Here is a 19,685-nt window from a genome sequence, read left to right as displayed (position 1 = left end):
AAATAACAGTTTCAAGAAAATCTCATTTCCCTCCAGCAATTTAAGAATCTCTCTCTTTATAATCTCCATTATTTCCGACTCCTCATCTCAAATCTCAGGCTGTTTCACATTCCGGTTCATTCTCTGATCTGTCTGTAAACGGGCGGGAATAAAGCCCCGGTCATTGCTTTCCGGAACGGGACAAAGTCCAGCTTCAATTTCAAAAATCCCGCCAGTTCCGGCCCGGTGAACCGCTCCTCAAACAGAAACTTCACATCGAACTGATAATTGAATGAGGGCAGGAAATAAAGACCGAGCAGAGAGGACACAGCGGGAGAGGGAGTGAGGAGGGATTTTACTCTGAGCGGAGAATGTAATGTCTGGGGAAAGACTCTGGATCCCCGCCTGTTCATTTATACCGTGAAACCGGGAATTCCGCTCCTTCTCTCGGGATGGCCGAGAACCCCGGCCGTTGTTTCTGATCTCACTGCACCGAGTGTTGGGGAATCTCCCCATACTAATTAAATATCAGAAACTGATTCCCCATCCCGAGATCTTTGCTCTCCCCGTTTCCAGGTCAGTGCTCTCTCTGTGAGGCGGTGGGCGGCTCTGAGAAGAGCCTTTGTTTTGTGTTTGGTCAGAATAGGTCGAGTTGTTCAGCCGCCGAATCCATAGAGAGTGCGGCCCTGCCGTTTCAGAGCGTACACCACATCCATGGCAGTGACCGTCTTGCGCTTGGCGTGTTCGGTGTAGGTGACCGCGTCCCTGATCACATTCTCCAGGAAAACCTTCAGCACCCCGCGGGTTTCCTCGTAGATCAGACCCGAGATCCGCTTGACACCGCCACGGCGAGCCAGGCGGCGGATGGCTGGTTTGGTGATCCCCTGGATGTTATCACGAAGCACTTTACGGTGGCGCTTTGCTCCGCCTTTACCCAGTCCTTTGCCTCCTTTACCTCTTGTAAACAATTTTACAACACCAAGTTATAGTCCAGCAATTTTATTTTAAATTCACAAGCTTTCGGAGGCTACCTCCTTCGACAGGTGAAGCGCGGCCCGGAAATCCCATTCTCTCTATTTTATTTCAGACAGTGGGAGTGGGGCGAGGATAGCGAATGTCAGCGAGTCACCAGGACCCTGGGTTTATTTGAAACGATTTCAATCTGAAATCTGAGCCCGGCCCCGGGACAGGAATCATCTGATTCCGGGATCAGCTCTTTTCTGAGAGACGTGGGTGGCTCTGAGAAGAGCCGTTGGGTTCAGATGGTCACAAGTTGCACTTGATTTTTTACTTCTTTTTGCCCGCTGCTTTCTTTGCCTTTGCTGACTTCGGCTTGGGCTTGGCCCTCGGTTTTTCCACCTTCTTCGCCTTCGCCTTCACTGTCTTGGGGGTCTTGGGCTTCTTCGCCGCCGCTTTCTTCTTAATTGGTGATTTCGCCGCCTTTTTCGTGGTCGATTTCTTGACCGCTGGTTTCTTGGCCGTTAATTTCTTGCCGGCTGTTTTTTTGGCCGCTGGTTTCTTTCCGGGAGATTTCTTGGTCACTTGTTTCTTCACCTTCTTTACCACTTTTGCCTGGGTTTCCTTCTTAGCGACTCTGAAGGAGCCCGAGGCGCCCGTGCCCTTGATCTGCACCAGGGAGCCTTTTTCCACATTTCTCTTGATACTTAATTTGATCTGGGACCGGAGCTTCTCCACATCCAGGCCTTTGGTCGCCAGAACCTTCTTTATCGCGGCCAGGGATATCCCCTTGCGATCCTTGCAATCCCCCACAATCTTGAGGATCTGTTCTCCCAACGGGGGACCGGTGGACTTGGGTCTGGGAACCGCCTTCTTCTTCTTGGGAGCCTTGGGTGGAGCGGAGGCGGCGGCAGGAGGTGCCGTTTCGGCGGCTGCAGTGTCTGTCATGTCCGGGACTCTGTCGAAAATCTCTCTGACAGTCAGTGCTGGGTCAGAAATGAAACGAGAGGCGGCGGCACAGAGCTACTTAAAGGCACAGAGCGGACGGGGCGGAGACATCCTGCTGTCAGCTCCCGGCCCCTCCAGCCTCTCTGTGTTTCTCTCTCCTCTTAAACTCCCCGATTCCAATTCAAATCGGGCACTCCAGAGTCCCAGACTAGCCCCTCCCCATCTGTAACACCGGTATGTTTGCTGTCGATAAACTTTCACCGGAATTAAAAGCACCAGTTTCGATTTAAACCCGTTTCATTGCTGCACTGATCGCGCTCTCTCACCCGATCGCTGACATGATCTCCGTTTTTCGGCTGAAATCTTGAATTGAACTCAAACTTTACCTTAAATTTCCACTTCAGAGCTCGGCAAGGGGAGGAGGGCGATCCTTTGACAGGGATTTATTTGAATTTTACTCAAAATAGACTTGGAAATCCGGCGATGAGACCGGCCACACAAACACAGTGACATTAATCTAACCCTTTAACACACTCTCTCTGACACAATGTTCACATCTTCACATTCACAGGACAAACTGTTCGTCAGATTGACAATTCCCGGGACAGGCTTTCCTCCCCGCTCGGCCTGTGCTGCAGATTCTCGGGGGTTAGTTGTAGTTTCCCAGCTCAGTCACTGTTAAACACTCTGAGGCCGGCGCTCCCCACAGTGTCTGGTCCCCAGTTTCAGGGACAGGAGTCAATCACAGCTGTGGATGTGATTATCCATATCTGGTTTTACAGGATTATATTGTTGGCACACAGAAATATGTTTGGTTTCGATGAAAATACAAATTATCCGCTCTGGGCTCCTCCAGTCTCTCTGTGTTTCTCTCTCCTCCTAAACTGACTGACAGATAATAGTAACTGGTGTCCTCTCCGTCCGATTCTCAACACCCAGAGACGGCTCGTTACTGAACAAATTCAACACTCACAGACAGTCCAGTGTCAGTCAGTTACAGGCTGTCTTAGTCGACCTTTCGTTACAGGATTGGATGCAGATAAATGCACCGCCAGACCGGCTGATGCAAAGTAGAACGGACGGTGACCGTTTCAACATCAGCACACAGACACAGAATCAATCTTTCACTTTCTATCAGCGTGTATTTATTGCGCTCAGTAACAGTATGACAACTTCATGTACAGCACAAGAGAGAGAGAAATACAGACAGACAGATAAACAGACAAACAGAGACACACTCAGAAAGACACAATATCAGTCTCGCACTTCCCATCAGTATGTCCGTTGCACGCTCAGTAACAGTATCCCACCTTCATGTACAGCGCTAGAGAGAGAGATACAGACAGACATATTATCAGCCTTACGCTTCCTATCAGTTTGCCTGTATCACGCTCAATAACAGTATCCCTCCTTCATATACAGTAGAAAAAGAGAGAGAAACTGACCTGTAATGTCCCGTTTTCACCCAGTAACACATTGGAAATTATTCCGTTCCAATTGCTAATCCACTGTGGAGTGACAGAAGATGCAGTCTCATATCTCACTGATATTATTTCAGAGACAGACACATTATTAATCCCACTCTCAGGGACAGTGTCACACATTTAACCCTCTCTTGCATGTTGTACCCTTTGCAATCTTGCAGCTGAGGGCCAATTGGTATTACTCTCAGTGACGGAGAGTTTCACTCTGATTATATTAATCTGGGACTGTTGCCGTCAGATATTAATCTTACACGGTCCCAGCAAAGACCACAACTCCTACTTTCTCCCCTGTTTCTCCAGGATTGGTTTGAGAAATCCTCCCTCCAGTTTCTAAGTCAAACGTAAGTTTTGTCAGTGGAGCGGCCAAGAATGAACAGAACCCATTGGCTCATTTCACAGCCGCCCACTTTATCTCCGAAAGGCTCTTTATCATCAAAAGATACTGAGAGAAACCGAGAGGGGATTAGAAACCTGACTTGTGCAAAGGTCCCTGCCCCATCGGGTAGTCCCATTCATGGATCAGTGAAGGGGCTGGATTGTGTCTGGATGTCACTAAATTGTTTTAAAACAGCCCAACACACCTGGCACATTTAGAACCGAGATGAGGAGAAATTTCTTCACTCAGAGGGTGGTGAACCTGTGGAATTCTCTACCACAGAAGGCTGTCGAGGCCAAGTCATTAAATATATTCAAGAAGGAGATAGATATATTTATTAATGCTAAAGGGATCAAGGGAAATGGGGAAAAAGCAGGAACAGGGTACTGAGTTGGACGATCAGCCATGATCATTTTGAATGGTGGAGCAGGTCCGAAGGGCCGAATGGCCTACTCTTGCTCCTATTTTCCTTGTTTCTATGGTGTGCAGAAGCTGAGTGCTGCAGTAATTCAGTGGAGTCGGACACTGACACTGTTTGTATCATTGGATTTCATTTGTGGATATTCAAAATGTTCACTATCAGAGATATTAAACTGATCACTTTTGTATTTTCTACCTCACCTGTTCTTGAGTTACAAGACATACTTTTTCTTTCTACAGGCAAATATTTTAAGGAGCCAGAAAAAAATGTGATGTTTCCATCACCGGAGGCACAAGGAACAGGGCAGCCATCTCCTGCTCACACACGGTAGGTACATTATAACTCACAGAGCACAGAGACACAGATAGGTCATCCGTTCCACAATCTAAGACAGTCGAAATAGTCAGTCCCACACTGATCCCAAGTACCACAGACACACTTTCAATTCAACAGTCAGAGGAGGAGAGGCAGATGTTGTTTCTATTTCACCCCAACTCAGTACAACTGCCAGGGAGATCCATAAATCCCAGTCCAATATCACACCACCATCAGATTGAAAGGCACTGTGTCAATTTCACAATAGTGCAGCCAAAGCTAGAAACTAAATAACAGATAGAACTGACACACGGTGCCCGATTGAAAGATACAACATTAGCCCCAATAATGTAAACCAAGATTCATCTCAAATAACGAGTAGAACTCACACACATTATGATATTAAAAGACGCAGTATCCATCCCAATTCTGTAACCTGAGATACAAATGACAGACAAGTCCAAAACTCACATACAGTATCAGAGTGAGAGATGCTGAAAGATAGTATAACCTGAGAAACAAAATCAGATACCAGTTCAGAACTCACCCATTTTATGAAACTGAAAGTTACAATTTCAAATCGATTAGACCCAGAGCAACACATTACGGAGAAGTGCTAAAGTCTCTCACACTGACACCCTGAAAGATACAGTATCAATTCCATTAGTGCAGACTGAGCCACACATTACATAGCAATTCAAAAAATCTCTCAGTATCAGACTGAAAGATACAGTATCAATTCCATAAGTGCAGATTAAGCTACATATTACATGGCAATCCAAAAATCTCTCAGTATCAGACTGAAAGAAACAGTATCAATTCCATTAGTGCAGACTGAGCTACACATTACATAGCAATCCAAAAATCTCAGTGTGAGACTGAGATCCAGTATCATTTCCATTAGTGTTTGCTGTGATACAGGTTTAATATCAGTCCAAAGGGTACACAGCTTTTCTCATTAAAACCAGCAGCAAGAAATTCCAATGTGCACAATATTTAAAAAATTAACTTCTAAGGGGAAAACTATTTATAGGTTTATATATAAAGGAGAGAGTTTAAAACACCAAACTGGAAACTGAGTTCCAATTAAAATACAGACAAGGTATTAATCCTGACTTGTGTCCTGTTCCAGAGACTGACAGATCCCCAATGAATCCCAGATTCTCACACTGTACTAGAGAGTAAGAGATACACGATGAATCCCACACTCACACACAGTACCAGAGACTGACAGATACAGAATAAATCCCACACTCATTTGCAGTACCAGAGACTGACAGATACAGAATAAATCCCACACTCATTTGCAGTACCAGAGACTGACAGATACAGAATAAATCCCACACTCACACACAGTACCAGAGACTGACAGATACAGGATGAATCCCACACTCACACACAGTACCAGAGACTGACAGATACAGAATGAATCCCACACTCACACACAGTACCAGAGACTGACAGATACAGAATGAATCCCACACTCACACACAGTACCAGAGACTGACAGATACAGAATGAATCCCACACTCACACACAGTACCAGTGACTGACAGATAAAGAATGAATCCCACACTCACACATAGGACCTGAGACTGACAAATTCAGAATTGCTGCTTTACTCGGCCATCATCCTTTGAATCTGGTGGAGAAATTGAAATAAAATCAGTGAAACTGCCCCATTTTAATGTTTGTTTCTGTAGAATTTACTGCCCAATAAAGTGAACACGGGTCCGGGGTCCGTTCAATTCCCCTTTTGCTTTGCTCTCGCTCTCATTCAGATTTACACCGCCCCCGGTTTTCCCGTTAACCACCACTTTCAGGGCGATGAATCAGAATTCAGTTCCTTCCTCTTTCTCACTGCGGAGCCAGTCTCTGAAATAATTAATTACTGATGTTAATATCCCGCATATTAGCAGCACGTTCCCCGCAGTGTCACAATCCAGAATGAACGTCTTGGAGAAAAGAACAGGCTCATTTTCAGGCTTCGTCAATGATTCCGTTTTCAGGACACACGGCTCCTGTTCAGTCCCTGCAACGGAATCAATCGATAACCTGTAATTTGTTACTTTTACAGGTAGAAGTGAAATTTGTCCATATCAGCAATCTATGAATGGGGTTTTATTCCGCAAGTTATGGACAATGTGTTTTTAAAACAGCGCTAGGAATCTGGGACGTGTAATACGGAATAACATTATTACAAAGAGATTTTAAGTCTTTGTCTGAAAACGACATGTCCGAGTAATTCACTGATTTCATTCACTGAAATTGGCGGCCTTTTTCAAATTTTAAAAAATCGGTCAATTCTGGCCAATAATTTGCTCTGTTTTCGTATTGACGTCTCTCCGATTGGTTAAGGAAATTAGTTTTCAAGCAAAGCAACCAATGAGAAGAAGCCTCAGTTTGGAGCGGGCTTTGAGAGTTGGGCCTGTGGTAATTCCAGGTCCCCAATGACTGAGCTCAAACGGTTCAATTTCACAAACCCTCTCAGTATCAGTGTCAGAAACAACCGTCAGAGTGAAAATCCACATCACAAGCTGGCCCCTTATCACAGCGGCTCAGCTTAACCTGTTCTCCCATGGAAACCCCCGGTCACACATCACAACATCTGACTGATAAATAGAACCAAACCAGAGCGAATGGAGTGAAGGAGCATTTCACTGAGGGGGGAAATGCAGGTCCGGGTAAACTCACTTGTAACGTTCCCTGGACAATTCAGTGCACTCATTAAGGGAAATTTTCCTCTCAGTAACCGGTGCAGCACACCGCCGATCCCACGTCACCGTACTGTGTGTTCCTGAAAACTCCTTAATTATAAAACTATTCCCGAGCCCCATATATCCCGCACCCGTTCCCAGGTCAGTGCTCTCTCTGTGAGGCGGTGGGTGGCTCTTAGAAGAGCCTTTGTTTTGTGTCCGGTTTGAAAGGGTCGAGTCGTTCAGCCGCCGAATCCATAGAGTGTGCGGCCCTGCCGTTTCAGAGCGTACACCACATCCATGGCAGTGACCGTCTTGCGCTTGGCGTGTTCAGTGTAGGTGACCGCGTCCCTGATCACATTCTCCAGGAAAACCTTCAGCACCCCGCGGGTTTCCTCGTAGATCAGACCCGAGATCCGCTTGACACCGCCACGGCGAGCCAGGCGGCGGATGGCTGGTTTGGTGATCCCCTGGATGTTATCACGAAGCACTTTCCGGTGCCGCTTGGCTCCGCCTTTGCCCAGTCCTTTGCCTCCTTTACCTCTGCCAGACATGATGATTCTTCACTCAGATCGCCGCTGAATGAAAAACTCTCGCCTTTCTTCTCTATTTATAAAGCCCGCCCCGACCTGGTTGAGAAAGGCACATTATCGGAGAGGCCGGGGAGGAGTGTTTGAATGACAGACAGAGCATGAAGTGCGGGAGGGGAGGAGACTGGCTCAGAATGACGGACAAGCGGACGTGTGACGTCAAGCTCCGCCTCCAGGAATCAGTTACCGTCCTTTATAAAATTTTCACCAGCATCAAATGCGAAATATAAATTCAGACACAATCCTTACAGACTCCGGCTTAATATTCAAGGATTTCTGGGGAAAAAAGGCGGAAAATACAATTTAAATTCAATAAATGAGGCACACTACAGTTCCAATACAATCACTATCATAACAGAATCAATCAGTGCCGCTACGGAACCGTTGGAAGAGGGAGTTTTAGTTTTCAGATTTGTACCTGACAGTAGGCGCTCAAAAGTTCAATAAACATGAATCGGTGTGGAAGGCACCCGATACCTTTCCGTGCTTGGGTCAGTGTGGGACTGGATAGATTCAGGCACCGGGATGGATGGAGAATTATCCTGTGTGGGGACTGGATTCAGGGACCGGGATGGACAGAGACTCGTCCCTGGCCACTGTGTGAAGCGGAATCTTGAACTTCGCAACCTTAGCGTCCAATTTGACCCTGAGATGAGCATCCGGCCCCATATCCGAACCACGACCAAGACTGCCAACATCCACCCCCGAAACATCGCGCGTCTACCGCCCCCCGCCTAAGCTGTTCTGGTGCTGAAACCCGCATCCACGCCCTTGTTACCTCCAGACTTGGCTCTTCCGATGCTCTCCTGGTCAGCCTCCTATTTTACGCCCTCTGAAATCTTCAACTCCTCCAAAACTCCGTTCCCCTATCCCAACTCGCACCAAGACCCGTTCACCTATCACCCATGTGCTCGGTGACTTACATTGGCTCACATTCCTTTAACCGCTGTAGTGATGTAATATATTAACGTAGACAGGGGATAACTGTAATCAATAGGTCAGTCTCTTCAGACAGTAACCAGCCCTTTCACAGATACAGTGGGTGGCTCTGAAAAGAGCCTTTGGGTTATCAGATTAAATCTTGGCCGCTTTATTTGCTCTTGGTGCTCACAGTGCTGGTTTTCTTCGGCAGCAGCACGGCCTGGATATTAGGCAGCACCCCGCCCTGAGCGATGGTCACCCGTCCCAGCAGCTTGTTGAGCTCCTCGTCGTTGCGGATGGCCAGCTGCAGGTGTCTGGGGATGATGCGGGTCTTCTTGTTGTCGCGGGCCGCGTTGCCGGCCAGCTCGAGGATTTCAGCCGTCAGATACTCGAGCACAGCAGCCAGATAGACCGGGGCTCCGGCACCCACACGTTCAGCGTAGTTGCCCTTTCGCAGGAGCCTGTGAACACGGCCCACAGGGAACTGCAGTCCGGCCCGGGATGAGCGAGACTTGGCCTTGGCCCGAGCTTTACCGCCGGTTTTTCCTCTTCCAGACATTTCCCCAATCTCAGAAACACTTTCACAAAGAATGAAGAAATCCTCCCGCACTCGCCCTTCTTATACCTTCTGGAGGAGTACAGTGGGGGCAATTGTGATTGGTCCATCTGTTCTCAATCTCATTGGTTGAACGCACAGACCAATCAGAGAGCTATTTTATTCACCAATCAACAGCCGGCCATGAGAAAAGGCGGAAAATCCCGAATTGAACCGTTTTTTTCAAATTTGAAAAGCCCGCCAATATATTTGTAACACAAGAAGCGGATTTAGTAAATAATGTCGCCTTAAGACAAAGGTTGAATAATTTCTCTCCTTTTACTCTGTTTTTCCACATTTCCCGTCACAACTTCCAGAATCTTTTACAATCCGGTTAAAATCCGGCTTCATTCACCGTTCGCTTTCAATCGGGCTCCAATAAAGTCCCATTTTGTAACGGGACAGATTCCAGCTCAATCTTTGTAAAAGTAACAAACCACAGATTGTGGATTGATCCCTGTTCACAGGAGCTGCAGCGCGATCGAAACCGGAGCCGAGACTCCTGGTGTAAGAAGTCGAACAGTGACAGAGCCTTTAGACTATTCTGTACTCGGTGTAAAGTCCCTTTCAGGGTTGCTGCTTTACAAAGGATTGCGGTTCTGAAAGTGATATTCCCGAATAATGAACAAACAAACGGGAAAAGGAGAATGAAATGACTGAAGTCTAATCCACCGCCTGAAAACGGCTCTGAAGGGGCAGATGCGGGGGAAGGGGTGGAAAATCAACGGGAATGAGAGGATCAGGGACAAGTTTTTGGTTATTGGGAATAAATAAAAAAGCGACACACAGATTAAACCGGGCTGTGTTTATGAGAATCTTCCAGATTTCAAGAGAAACTACAAAAACACAAGAGTTACAGAGAGACAGTTAGTATCAAACTATCTACAGTAAAATGATTCCATAAAGAGGTGTCGGTACAGCGTCTTCAGAGAGACTGTGGGTGGCTCTTAAAAGAGCCTTTGTGTTTACTTTTTTTTCAGTGCATTGTGGAGTTTTACTTGGAGCTGGTGTACTTGGTCACCGCCTTTGTCCCTTCCGAAACGGCGTGCTTGGCCAGTTCCCCGGGCAGCAGCAGTCGCACGGCGGTCTGGATCTCCCGGGAGCTGATGGTGTGCCGTTTATTATAATGGGCCAGGCGGGAAGCCTCACCCGCGATGCGCTCGAAAATATCGTTCACAAAGGAGTTCATGATGCTCATGGCCTTGGAGGAGATGCCGGTGTCGGGGTGAACCTGCTTCATCACTTTGTAATGATGTGGAGATGCCGGTGATGGACTGGGGTTGACAATTGTAAACAATTTTACAACACCAAGTTATAGTCCAGCAATTTTATTTTAAATTCACAAGCTTTCGGAGGCTACCTCCTTCCTCAGGTGAACGATGTGTTTTTCCACATCGTTCACCTGAGGAAGGAGGTAGCCTCCGAAAGCTTGTGAATTTAAAATAAAATTGCTGGACTATAACTTGGTGTTGTAAAATTGTTTACAATCATCACTTTGTAGACGTAGATGGAGTAACTCTCCTTCCTCGACTTTCTCCGCTTCTTGCCGCCCTTGGCTGGTGCTTTATTCAAGGTTTTCTTGGCGCCCTTCTTGGGAGCTGCTTTCTTGTCCTCAGGCATTTTCAAACTCAATTTCAGACCCAGAAATGACTCAAATCCGCTCCGAGCTCGGATTAAATAGGCAGCCCCACAGCCCTATGGTAATGAGGGATGAGGGAAGGCAATGATTGTGATTGGGACTGATGTCACAATATTTTTCCTTTATCGATCTGATTGGATATCTGAAGAAACCAATCAGATTTAATACCTGCCACCAATCACAAACACGCTCACACTGCACATTGTCCGCTTTCAGCAATTTGTTCCGAACTGTTGCAGTTCTGCTTCCGGCCAGTAGATGTCCCCAAACCCCGGGTCATTGAAGTTTACAGATGAGAGAGGGACAGAAGATAAACTCATTCTTCACATTATATTGCACGGGTGGGATTTTCAAAAACTGGGAATGGAGAACATTTTATTGATAAAACATTAGTTGTAATGCTGTATTAAATGCTTGTAATGAATTTAGGGGGTATTATCTATACTGACTTTAATAAGCTTGCTGAAAGGCGGTGCAAATGGCCTTTGAATTTCCATATAGAAAGGTGTGAGGTGGTGCATTTTGCTCGGGGGAATAAGGAGGCCACATACTGCTTGGAAAATAAGAGTCTAAATGGAGTCGAAGTGTAAAGGGATTTAGGGGTACAGATTGACAAATCTTTAAAAGTAGCAACACAGGTTGATAAGTCCATAAAAAGCAAACACAGAGGTTTGTTTCTGGAGGAGTAGAATTGAAAAGCAGATAAATTATGTTGAACTATAATTTAAACTTTCAAACCTTCTGTCAAACTGTTAAACCTTCCCTTTCTGAAATCCGTGCTGACTATTTGTTATATTTTCGGTTTCTCGATGTTTTTCTGTTGCAGTCATGATGTGGAGATGCCGGTGATGGACTGGGGTTGACAATTGTAAAAAATTTTACAACACCAAGTTATAGTCCAGCAATTTTATTTTAAATTCACAAGCTTTCGGAGGCTTCCTCCTTCGTCATTTTCACATCGTTCACCTGACGAGGGAGGAAGCCTCCGAAAGCTTGTGAATTTAAAATAAAATTGCTGGACTATAACTTGGTGTTGTAAAATTGTTTACAATTTTTCTATTGCAGCATTGAGTAAAAGATTCCATGATCATTCCGACCACCGACCTTTAGTTAACTGGTCTATAGTTCCCTGGACTTGTTCTATCTCCTGTTTTAAAATATAAGAATCACATTAACTGTCATCCAGTCCTCTGGAACTATTCCTTTTTGTGATGATTTTTTTCTATATATGTAACAGTGCCTCTGCTATCTCTTCCCTTGCTTCAATTAATATGCACGGATGCAATCCATCTGGACCAGGAGTTTAACCACCCTTTCTAACTTAAATGTCTTGATATCTTTATTGACCCCTTCCTCTAATATCATGTTCACCCTGTTAATCTCCCGGGTAAATACTGAGGCAAATAATCATTCAATATTTCTGGCATTTCGCTGACGTTATCTGTTAGTTTATCTTGTGCATCCCTTCGTGGCCCTCAGATATTCTGATTTTCCTTTTGTTATTTTTGTGCCTGTGGAATAATTTACTATTTCTTTTTGTATTCCTTGATAATTTGATTTCGTAGTTCCTGTTTGCTTCCCTAATTGTTTTTGTGACTTCTTCCTAACCTCTTTCCATTCGCTTTTGCCATCACCTTATTTAATATCAAAGAATGAGAAATTCCATCAGCTTGTTGTGTCTGTTCAGGGGCTGATGTTTGGGAACTATTTATTGTCTATGATTAAAGTGCCAGAAACCAAAAGGGAGCAATTCAGTCCGAAACTCCACAGAAACACTCTATTTCTCCCTCCGAGTGAACTAAGGTGCTATAATGGTGAGTAGAGCTGCCTTCCAAACAGTTAATTCCAACAGGTTTGAATCCCAGTTCGCTGAATTCAGAAACACCAAGACTGGAACCGAATTTGATGATGTTCAGAGCGATAGTGTTTCCAAAACACAAACGGGTCAAATTTACATAAAAATACTTTTAAAATTCATTTATTTCTCCCATAACGTTGAATTTAACTCTGATCCTTTGTATTATTATGTGCCCTTATCTGTACAGTGGATACGGAACACAATTGCCCGGATTCAGTGAAATTAATTGATTTTCTGAAGTCTTTCCCTCTGCTGATTCCCGTTCCTTGTTTCAATTATGTCGGATTAACCTTTCTGATCTATAGAAGGGTCATAGTCCTGAACCGTTAACCCGAGCTTCCCTTCTCAACAGATGCTGCCGGACCTGCTGAGTCTTTCCAGCATTTTCGGTTTTAATTTTTTCTATATTTTATCCCTTTCACTTTTGACGGTCGCCGTTGAAACTTGCAGATTTGCGCTCAGTTTTTATTTGTGTTTCAGTTCGGTTTATTTGAATTAATATAAATCGAGTCCTGAGAAATCAGACAGAAATCTTGTGCAATGTAGAGTGAAACATAATGGGGCAACTTTCGAATGAGCAAAAGAAAAACTTTATTATGAATCAATTGTCTAATTTTTCACGGACAAAATATGAAAAAGTACGAGAGTAGAAGTTACAGAGAGAAACTATTTCCTCACATTACACATTGTCCTGAATCTGGAACGACGAAAGATAATGTGAATTTGTTCCACTCTGTTACAGTTCTCACTTATGGCCAGTAGATGTCAGACTGCATGTGAGTGTGGGATTAATTCTCTGTCTGTCAGTCTCTGTTACTGGATGTGAGTGTGATATTCATTCTGTATCCGTCAGTCTCCAGTACAGTCTGTGAGTGTGGGACTCATTCTGTATCTGTCAATCTCTGGTACTGTATGTGAGTGTGATATTCATTCTGTATCCGTCAGTCTCCAGTACAGTCTGTGAGTGTGGGATTCATTCTGTATCTGTCAATCTCTGGTACTGTATGTGAGTGTGATATTCATTCTGTATCCGTCAGTCTCCAGTACAGTCTGTGAGTGTGATATTCATTCGGTATCTCTCAGTCTCTGGTACTGTATGTGAGTGTGGGATTCATTCTGTGACTGTCAATCTCTGGGAATGCGTGTGAGTGTGGGATTCATTCTGTATCTGTCAATCTCTGGTGCTATCTGTGAGTGTGGGATTCATTCTTTGACTGTCAGTCTCTGGTATTTTATCTCAGTGTGGGATTCATTCTGTAACTCAGTCTCTGTGCAAAGTGCAAGTCTGGATTCGTTCTGTATTCTTATTTCAGGTTACAGTATGGTGCTTCAATCTGTATCTTTAAGTCATTAATGTATGCAAATCTTTCATCTAGCATTAATTTGTAAATATGGATACAGTTTCGGATTTTATTTTAATCAAACAATGTGTGTGAGTTTTGTTGTCGGATTACATTTTAATCTCTGTGAAGATAATGTACATTTCAATCTTTTACTGTGAAATTATTGGACTGGTATTTATTGTGTAGCTCATTCTGGGCTAATGGAATTGATAATATATCTTTCAGTCTGACACTGTATGAGATTTTGGACTGGTATGTCATGTGTGGTTCAGTCTGTACTAATGGAATTGACACTCTAACTTTCAGTCAGACACTGCGAGAGATTTTTGGACTGGTTTCTAATGTGTAGCTGAGTCTACACTAATAGGATTCACACTGTCTGTTTCAGTATGATGATGTATGTGAATTTTGGACGGTATATAATGTGTCGCTCAGTCTGCACTAATGGAATTCATACTGTACCTTTCAGTCTGACACTGTGCAATATATTTAGACTGGTTTGTAAGGTATAGTTCAGTCTGCACTAATGGAATTGATACTGTATCTTCCAGTCTGACACCGTGTGAGATTTTTGTACTGGTATGTAACGTGTCGGTCAGTCTGTACTAATCAAATCGATACTATATATTTCAGTATGATACTGTATGTGATTTTTGGACAGGTATCTAATGTGAACCTCTGTCTGCAGTAAAATAATTGATATTGTATCTTCCAGTACGATACTTTATGCGAATTTTGGACTGGTATATAATGTGTAGCTCAATCTGCACTAATGGGATTGATACTGTATCTTTCAACCTGACACTGAGATTTTTGGACTGGTATGTGAAGTGTAGCTCAGTCTGTAATAATGGGATTGATACAGTGTCTTTCAATCTGATACTGTATGAGAATTTTGGACTGGTATCTAATGTGTACCTCAGTCTGCAGTAAAGGAATTGAAACTGTACATTTCATTCTGACACTATGAGGTTTTTGGATATATGTGAGTCAAATATGGGTAACATCTCAACTGGTATCTAATTTATATCTCAGTGTACACTATTGTCATGAATACGGCATCTTTAAACTCAAATTATGTGAGAGTTGTGGGCTGGTATTTAATTTGAATCTTGGAGTACACTATTGTGATTCATTCTGTATCTATCGATCAGTACCATGTGTCAGTTCTACCTGGTATTTAATTTGTAGCTAAGGCTGAACGAATGTGAGATTAACACCGTGCCTTTCAATCTGATACTGGGTGTGATTTTGGACTGGGAAATATTTATCTGCCGGTCAGCGATACTGAGTCATTGTGAAATGGGAATTATGTCTTTCTCTCCTGCACTCTTTGACTGTTGGATTGGGATCAGTGCGCGACTGACGATTTCTGCTGTCTGAGACTGTGGGACTGATGACTTGTCTGTGTCTCTGTGCTCTGTGAGTGATAAGGTACCTAATGTGTGTGAGAAGGAACTGGCTGCACTGACTGCTCTTTGTGCCCCGGGTGGAGTAAACATCACACTGATTCTGGGTCCTTCAAGGATTCAACTGTGGGAAGAAAAAGTATCTCTTGTAATTCAAGAACAATTGAATCTCTGTTAATAATCATTGTAATAAACACAAATGAAAACCAGCGATACAAACAGTGTCAGTGTCTGACTCCACTGCAGTACTGCAGCACTCAGCCTCTGCACACCAGGTGTGTTGGGCTGTTTTACAACATTTAGTGACATCCAGACACAACCCAACCCCTGCACTGATCCATGAATGGGACTACCGATGGGGACGGGACCTTTGCACACATCAGATTTCTAATTCCCTCTCCCTTGGAATTAACAGTTCAACTGAAACAAAACAGCCGCTGTTTAAAATGAGTCCTTCAAACTTCTCACCTGATGCCTGCAATAGATGCTCTTTGTATAACTCCCCACATACTTTCTGTCCGGCTCTGTTTACTGTTCATTAACAAACACTAAAGGTTAATGGACAGGTATAAAAAAATCAGATTTAATACCTGCCACCAATCACAAACACGCTCACACTGCACCTTGTCCGGTTTCAGCAATTTGTTCCGAACTGTTGCAGTTCTGCTTCCGGCCAGTAGATGTCCCCAAACCCCGGGTCATTGAAGTTTCCAGATGAGAGAGGGACAGAAGATAAACTCATTCTTCACATTATATTGCACGGGTGGGATTTAGAAAAACTGGGAATGGAGACGAGCTCCAAGTACATTTTGTTTGACCAAACACTACTTCTAATGCTGTGTTAAATTCTTGTAATTGATTTCGGGGGTATTGTCAATACTGAGGAAGACTGGGACAAAATAAACTTGCAGAACAGCCGTGTCAATGGCCATTGAATTTCAATATAGAAAGGTGTGAGGTGGGGCATTTCGCTACGGGGAATAAGGAGGCCACATACTGCTTGGAAAATAAGAGTCTAAATGGGGTAGAGGAGCAATTTAAATCGTGTCCTGGGAAATCAGAGAGAAACACTGCGCAATGTACAGTGAAATATAATGGGGCAAATTCACAACTATCGAATGAGTGAAATAAAAACTTTATTATGAATCAATTGTCTTCATGTTTCACCGTCAAAATGTGCAAAAATACGAGAGTAAAAGTTACAGACAGAAACTTTCCTCACATTGCACACTGTCCTGTTTCTGTAACCACGACAGATAATGTGAATTTGTTCCGCTTTTTTACAGTTCTCGCTTACGTCCAGTAGAGGTCAGTTTTTGGTACTGTATATGAGAGTGGGGTTTATTCTGTATCTGTCAGTCTCTGGTACTGTGTATGAGAGTGGGGTTTATTTTGTATCTGTCAGTCTCTGGTACTGTATATGAGAGTGAGGTTTATTCTGTATCTGTCTGTCTCTGGTACCGTTTTTGAGAGTGGTGCTTATTCTGTACCTGTCTGTCTGTCTCTGGTACTGTATATGAGAGTGGGGTTTGTTCTGTATCTGACAGTCTCTGGTGCTTTATGTCAGTGTGAGGTTAATTCCATCACTGCCAGTCTCTGGTGCTGTGTGTGAGTGTGGAATTAACTATGTACCTGTCAGTCTCTGGTCCTGTCTGTGTGAGTGGGATTCATTCTGTATCTGCCATTCTCTGCTGCTTTATCTCAGTGTGGGATTCATTATGTAATTCAGTCTCTGAGACAATGTGCAAGTCTGAATTCATTCCATATTCTTATTTCAGTTCAGAGTATCGTACTTGAAACTGTATCATTAACACTCCAAATTATATACAGTTCTTTGTCGAGTATTTGATTTGATAATATGGATACACTTTTCGATTTTCTTTAATCAAACAATGTGTGTGAGTTTTGGAGTGGTATTACATCTTAATCTCTGAACTCTATTGTGAATGATAATGTACCTTTCAATCTGTTCACGTTGAAATTATTGGACTAGTATGTAATGTGTAGCTAAGACTGCAATAATGGGATTAATTCTGTGTCGGAGTCTAACAGTGTGAGAGACTTTTGGACTGGTGAGTAACATATAGCTCAGTCTAGGCTAATGGAATTGAAATTGTATCTTTGAGTCTGATATGTTGTGACATTGTTGGACTGCTATATAATCTGTGGCCCTGTCTGCACTCACGGAATCGATACTGTATCTTTCAGTCTAATATTGTATGAGATTGTTGGGCTGTTATATAATTTTAGCTCAGGTGGTGTGAATAGAATTTAAACTATAGCTTCCAGTCTGATCATTTATGGGGTTTGTGGACTCGAATGTAATGTGTAGCTCAGTCTGTACCAATGGTATTGATAATGTTTATTTCAGTATAACATGAGTATTACCAATATATCGAATATGTAGCTCAGTCTGCACCAATGGAATTGACACTGTATCTTTCAATCTGACACTATGAGATTTTTGGACTGGTATGTAATGCGCAACTCAGTCTGCAGTAATGTGATTGTGAGATTCATTCTGTATCTGTCAGTCTCTGGTACTGTTAGTGAGTGTGAGATTCATTCTGTCTCTGTCAGTCTCTGGTCCTGTGTGTGTGTGGGATTCATTCTGTATCTGTCAGTCTCTGGTCCTGTGTGTGTGTGGGATTCATTCTGTATCTGTCAGTCTCTGGTCCTGTGTGTGTGTGGGATTCATTCTGTATCTGTCAGTCTCTGGTCCTGTGTGTGTGTGGGATTCATTCTGTATCTGTCAGTCTCTGGTATTGTGTGTGAGTGTGGGAATCATTCAGTATCTGTCAGTCTCTGGTCCAGTGTGGGATTCATTCAGTATCTGTCAGTCTATGGAACTGTATCTGAGTGAGTGACTCATTCTGTATCTGTCAGGTTCTGTTACAGTATGTGAGTGTGGGAATGATTCTGTATCACTGTCTCTGGAACTGTGTGTGAGTGTGGGAATGATTCTGTATCACTGTCTCTGGAACTGTGTGTGAGTGTGGGAATGATTCTGTATCACTGTCTCTGGAACTGTGTGTGAGTGTGGGAATGATTCTGTATCACTGTCTCTGGAACTGTGTGTGAGTGTGGGAATGATTCTGTAACCGTCACTCGCTGATACTATATGAAAGTGAGGCTTTGTATCTGTCAGTCACTGGTCCTGTTTGTGACTGTGGGATTGATTCTGTATATCTAAGTCTCTGGTAATTTATGTGAGTGTGAGAATCATTCTGCATCTCTCAGTCACTGGTTCTGTTGGAAGTGTGGGATTCATTCTGTATCTCTCAGTCTCTGGTGCTGTGTGTGAGTGTGGGATTCATTCTGTATCTGTCAGTCTCTGGTGCTGTGTGTGAGTGTGGGATTCATTCCGTATCTGTCAGTCTCTGGTTCTGTGTGTGAGTGTGAGATTCATTCTGTATCTGTCAGTCTCTGGTACTGTGTGTGAGTGTGAGATTCGTTCTGTATCTGTCAGTCTCTGGTACTGCGTGTGAGTGTGGGATTCATTCTTTATCTGTCAGTCTCTGGTACTGTGTGTGAGTGTGGGATTCATTCAGTATCTGTCAGTCTCTGGTACTGTGTGTGAGTGTGAGATTCGTTCTGTATCTGTCAGTCTCTGGTACTGCGTGTGAGTGTGGGATTCATTCTTTATCTGTCAGTCTCTGGTACTGTGTGTGAGTGTGGGATTCATTCAGTATCTGTCAGTCTCTGGTACTGTGTGAGTGTGGGATTCATTCGGTATCTGTCAGTCTCTGGTCCTGTTTGTCAGTGTGGGATTCATTCTGTATCTGTCACTGTCTGGTACAGTCTGTGAGTGTGTGATTCATTCTGTATTTGTCAGTCTCTGGTCCTGTATATGAGTGAGGGATTCATTCTCTATCTGTCAGTCTCTGGTACTGTGTGTGAGTGTGGGATTCATTCTCTATCTGTCAGCCTCTGGTCCTGTATATGAGTGTGGGATTAATTCTGTATCTGTCAGTCTCTGGTCCTGTATATGAGTGTGTGATTCATTCTGTATCTGTCAGTCTCTGGTGCTGTGTGTGAGTCTGGGATTCATTCTGTATCTGTCAGTCTCTGGTACTGTGTGTGATTGTGGGATTCATTCTGTATCTGTCAGTCTCTGGTACTGTGTGTGAGTGTTGGATTCATTCTGTATCTGT

At 43.8% G+C, this 19,685-nt stretch overlaps 4 protein-coding genes across 4 annotated transcripts; all 4 read right to left on the bottom strand.

The window, feature by feature from the left end:
• Positions 1 to 1,278: 1,278 nt before the first annotated feature.
• Positions 1,279 to 6,715, bottom strand: LOC137316680 (histone H1-like; the record flags this gene model as incomplete). Its single annotated transcript, XM_067980525.1, has 3 exons — positions 6,682 to 6,715; positions 6,373 to 6,512; positions 1,279 to 1,824 (listed from the first exon to the last, which is right to left on the bottom strand). Coding segments are annotated over exons 1-3 (720 nt in total), but the record flags the coding sequence as incomplete, so codon positions are not given.
• Positions 6,716 to 7,418: 703 nt separating this feature from the next.
• LOC137316757 (histone H4) lies at positions 7,419 to 7,730 on the bottom strand. The gene has a single exon (XM_067980618.1). The coding sequence runs from the start codon at positions 7,728 to 7,730 to the stop codon at positions 7,419 to 7,421; it is 312 nt and encodes a 103-aa protein (XP_067836719.1).
• A 1,126-nt stretch (positions 7,731 to 8,856) lies between these two features.
• Positions 8,857 to 9,246, bottom strand: LOC137316745 (histone H2A.J-like). The gene has a single exon (XM_067980604.1). The coding sequence runs from the start codon at positions 9,244 to 9,246 to the stop codon at positions 8,857 to 8,859; it is 390 nt and encodes a 129-aa protein (XP_067836705.1).
• A 1,030-nt stretch (positions 9,247 to 10,276) lies between these two features.
• Positions 10,277 to 10,902, bottom strand: LOC137316755 (histone H2B 1/2-like). Its single transcript, XM_067980616.1, has 2 exons — positions 10,768 to 10,902; positions 10,277 to 10,516 (listed from the first exon to the last, which is right to left on the bottom strand). Exons 1-2 carry the CDS (start codon positions 10,900 to 10,902, stop codon positions 10,277 to 10,279), a joined length of 375 nt encoding a protein of 124 aa, XP_067836717.1.
• Positions 10,903 to 19,685: the final 8,783 nt, after the last annotated feature.

The sequence above is a fragment of the Heptranchias perlo genome, unplaced genomic scaffold, assembly GCF_035084215.1.
Source record: "Heptranchias perlo isolate sHepPer1 unplaced genomic scaffold, sHepPer1.hap1 HAP1_SCAFFOLD_60, whole genome shotgun sequence".
NCBI classification, from domain to species: domain Eukaryota; kingdom Metazoa; phylum Chordata; class Chondrichthyes; order Hexanchiformes; family Hexanchidae; genus Heptranchias; species Heptranchias perlo.
Note: the sequence above shows the minus strand (reverse complement) of the source record. Positions and strands in the feature narration are given on the sequence as shown.

Coding starts and splice junctions, on each gene's coding strand:
- LOC137316757 (XM_067980618.1), bottom strand. CDS start 7,730: ATGTCTGGCAGAGGTAAAGGAGGCAAAGGACTGGGCAAAGGCGGAGCC.
- LOC137316755 (XM_067980616.1), bottom strand. CDS start 10,902: ATGCCTGAGGACAAGAAAGCAGCTCCCAAGAAGGGCGCCAAGAAAACC. Junction 10,517..10,767: donor ACGTCTACAAAGTGATGATT/GTAAACAATTTT, acceptor AAAGTGATGAAG/CAGGTTCACCCCGACACCGG.
- LOC137316745 (XM_067980604.1), bottom strand. CDS start 9,246: ATGTCTGGAAGAGGAAAAACCGGCGGTAAAGCTCGGGCCAAGGCCAAG.